At 49.1% G+C, this 2,983-nt stretch overlaps 1 protein-coding gene across 1 annotated transcript; it reads left to right on the forward strand.

Moving 5' to 3' along the window:
• Positions 1 to 1,026: 1,026 nt before the first annotated feature.
• LOC108727878 (uncharacterized) lies at positions 1,027 to 1,917 on the forward strand. Its single transcript, XM_018456164.1, has one exon. It carries the CDS (start codon positions 1,027 to 1,029, stop codon positions 1,915 to 1,917), a length of 891 nt encoding a protein of 296 aa, XP_018311666.1.
• Positions 1,918 to 2,983: the final 1,066 nt, after the last annotated feature.

The following is a 2,983-nucleotide window of genomic DNA, read 5'->3' on the forward strand; positions in this document are numbered from 1 at the left end:
GACGCGGTTATGGCAGGGACGGCTGGATACCCTGGACAAAGACCCATGGGGACTGCCATACAGGATAGTCCTTAAGAAGCTACAGAGTGGATCGGGATCCAGCGTTGAGACGCTCCCACCTGGGCTGATTGAGAGAATAGTACGGACCCTATTTCCAGTGATTTCTAGAGAACCCAAAGAAGAATTGGAAGTATTAGAATGGAAGAATGAGGATGCCGTAACAACCTTGGAGGTGACAGAGGCCATAGCCAAAATCAATAAGGGTAAAGCACCAGGACCCGACGGTATTGCGGGTAAAATTGTTAAAGACACAGGGAACCAGCTAGCCCCTCTATGGGCGAGGTGCTTCAACGAATATTTGAAGGAGGGTAGATTCCCAAGAGACTGGAAGACTGCCAGGTTGGTATTAATAAAGAAACCAGGCAAACCTGAGCATTCCCCGTCCTCATATAGGCCGATTTGCCTATTAAATGAGGCGGGGAAATTATTCGTAATCATCGTAAAGAATCGGGAAAGAATCATCGTAAGAAGACTCCAAGAACACCTCGAAGCAACGGATGGCATTTCGAGCCGTCAGTATGGATTCCGTGCCAATCGATCGACCATCGACACGATTTGGAGGCTCCGCGAATGGATTGATGAAGGTATTCGGGGTGGGGATGTGATGTTTGCGATATCTTTTGACATCGCCAACGCATTTAATACCCTACCCTGGTCAACAGTAAAAGACGCGCTCAAGGACAAAGAGGTACCGGAATATTTACGTCGGATTATAGGCGATTACCTAAGTGACAGAACCTTGGTCTACGTAAATAGAAGGGATGAAATAGTTAGATCGGAGATGACGTGCGGCGTACCGTACAGGGATCGGTACTCGGACTGACCCTGTGGAACGTAGGATACGATAGTGTCGTTGGGACACCCTTACCTGCGGGATGCACTACGCTATGCTACGCGGATGATACTTTGCTGATGGTAACGGGAGCCACTTTTGAGGAGGCGAAAACTAGGGCCGAACGGGGGGCAATGTATATTATATCCCTCATAGAGCGCCTAGACCTAAGGGTATCAGTGTCGAAGACAGAGGTGGTAATGTTTGGGGCGAGTGAGGTCCCGGATGGCGCCGGAATCCGAATAGGAGACGCGAACGTCCCGATTGGGTCCACCGTGAAATACCTGGGACTCACCCTGAACTCGCGGTGGACCTTTAGGGAGCACTTTCGAAGGTTGCTACCTAAGGCAAAGAAAATGGCGGCGGCCATAAGCCGACTAACAAATATAGGCGGACCGGGCGAGAGAAGAAGGAGGATGTACGCGTCTGTGGTCATGTCGGTGATCCAATATGGGTTGCCGATATGGGCACAGACGGTGGCGAGGGACCGATCGATCATTCGGGACGTCGGCCGCCTGGAGCGGCAATTGGCCCTCAGAGTGACGCGGGCATATAGGACGATCTCATACGATGCTGCGGCTCTACTATCTCGGATAGTGCCCATCGTGTACAATAGCAATAGGCATAGAAGGGCATACTTACGCAGACGTGCAATTATTGAAAGGGACGGATATATAACGCCGAGAGTACGCGACGATATTACGGAGCAGGACGAAAGACGAGCAATAAATAGGCGGTCTCGCGGATACCCGGGAGAAGCGGTTCGTGGGGTGGCGCTTCTCGATTTCGAGTCCTGGATGAGTAGAGCACATGGTAGTATCTCGTACAGGATGACTCAGATAATTACCGGCCACGGTTGCTTTGAGTCATACCTGTGCGGGATAAATAGAAGGAATTCGCCTTTGTGCAGATACTGCAGAGCAACATCTGACACAAATGTGCACACGCTCTTGTTCTACTCCTTTTGGGCAGAAGAACGAAGGGAAATGCTACAAAGGATGAAAGATCCTACAATGCAATTATAGGCACAGCGATGAGCTCCGCGGAGAACTGGGAAATCTTTTCCCGGTTCTGCGAAGACGTTATGAGGAGAAAGGAGGAAGATGAGCGCTCCTGGGAAAGGGGAACGGACCTACCGGGATATGCCCTTCCCCCTCATAGAACCCGGTAATCCCGGAAAATAAGTAGGCACAGGTAGGCACTTGGAGTAGATATAAATAATGTAAATATTGTGCATAATTAGATAGTAAGTAAGAGGAATATAATTCCTTATCGGGGGGCAGGGGATAACGATATATCCTTCCGATGCGCCTCTGAGAAATGAGAGGCTGAATAGCGTACCGGGACTGGTAATGTATAGACGCACAACATCTCTGATAGACCGCGCACATTGGGAGGGCATGTACCGATAGGTACCCTTAGAAGTAAAAGCCCGCTGTATATAGGAGATAAAGAGCGAACGCTCTATAAGCTAGGAGATCCTCGAAGAAATGCTAAGAAATGAGTCCCGGGGCTCTCTCCTATTATAGGCCAGGGGGGAAATGCTCCAGGGGGGGGTTTTTTAGTTAGTAGGCGTGCTTGCCACGGGCCCCCAGGGGGAGGTCTTGGCCTCTCACTGGGGAACCGAGGCCGGCGCGAATCTGGCACACCGGGTGATACGAGTCACCCGGCGTCTTTCCCTCTGCCCGGGTTGAACCCCGGGAGTCGGGGACTCCTGGTGGTCCCTGGGTAGGGGGTGCACGAAGATTTTTCCCCTCCCACGCAAAACAAAAAAAAAAGGTGTAAACTAGGACATTCCTAGATTAAAATGTAGTACAAAAGTAAGACATCAAGACATCAAGACTTAAAAGTGAGACAAAAAGGACATTTTGGGTAAAATTGTAGTACAAAATAAGTAGTACATTTGAACTTAAAAGTAAAAGAAAAAGAACCAGGAAAGAACAAGGGCAATAGGAGTTAAGCGCGGAAGACGTTGCGCAAATAATACAACTATATAGCGTAAAACTTTTTTATTTTATATAAGCAGAATTATAGTATGCCTATGGGCTTCCCGTTGTCTCCCATCATCGCGGATTTAGTTATGTAAAGGTT

This window comes from Mycetomoellerius zeteki, unplaced genomic scaffold (genome assembly GCF_001594055.1).
Source record: "Mycetomoellerius zeteki isolate Tzet28-1 unplaced genomic scaffold, Tzet1.0 scaffold558, whole genome shotgun sequence".
Classification (NCBI taxonomy): domain Eukaryota; kingdom Metazoa; phylum Arthropoda; class Insecta; order Hymenoptera; family Formicidae; genus Mycetomoellerius; species Mycetomoellerius zeteki.

Coding starts and splice junctions, on each gene's coding strand:
- LOC108727878 (XM_018456164.1), top strand. CDS start 1,027: ATGTATATTATATCCCTCATAGAGCGCCTAGACCTAAGGGTATCAGTG.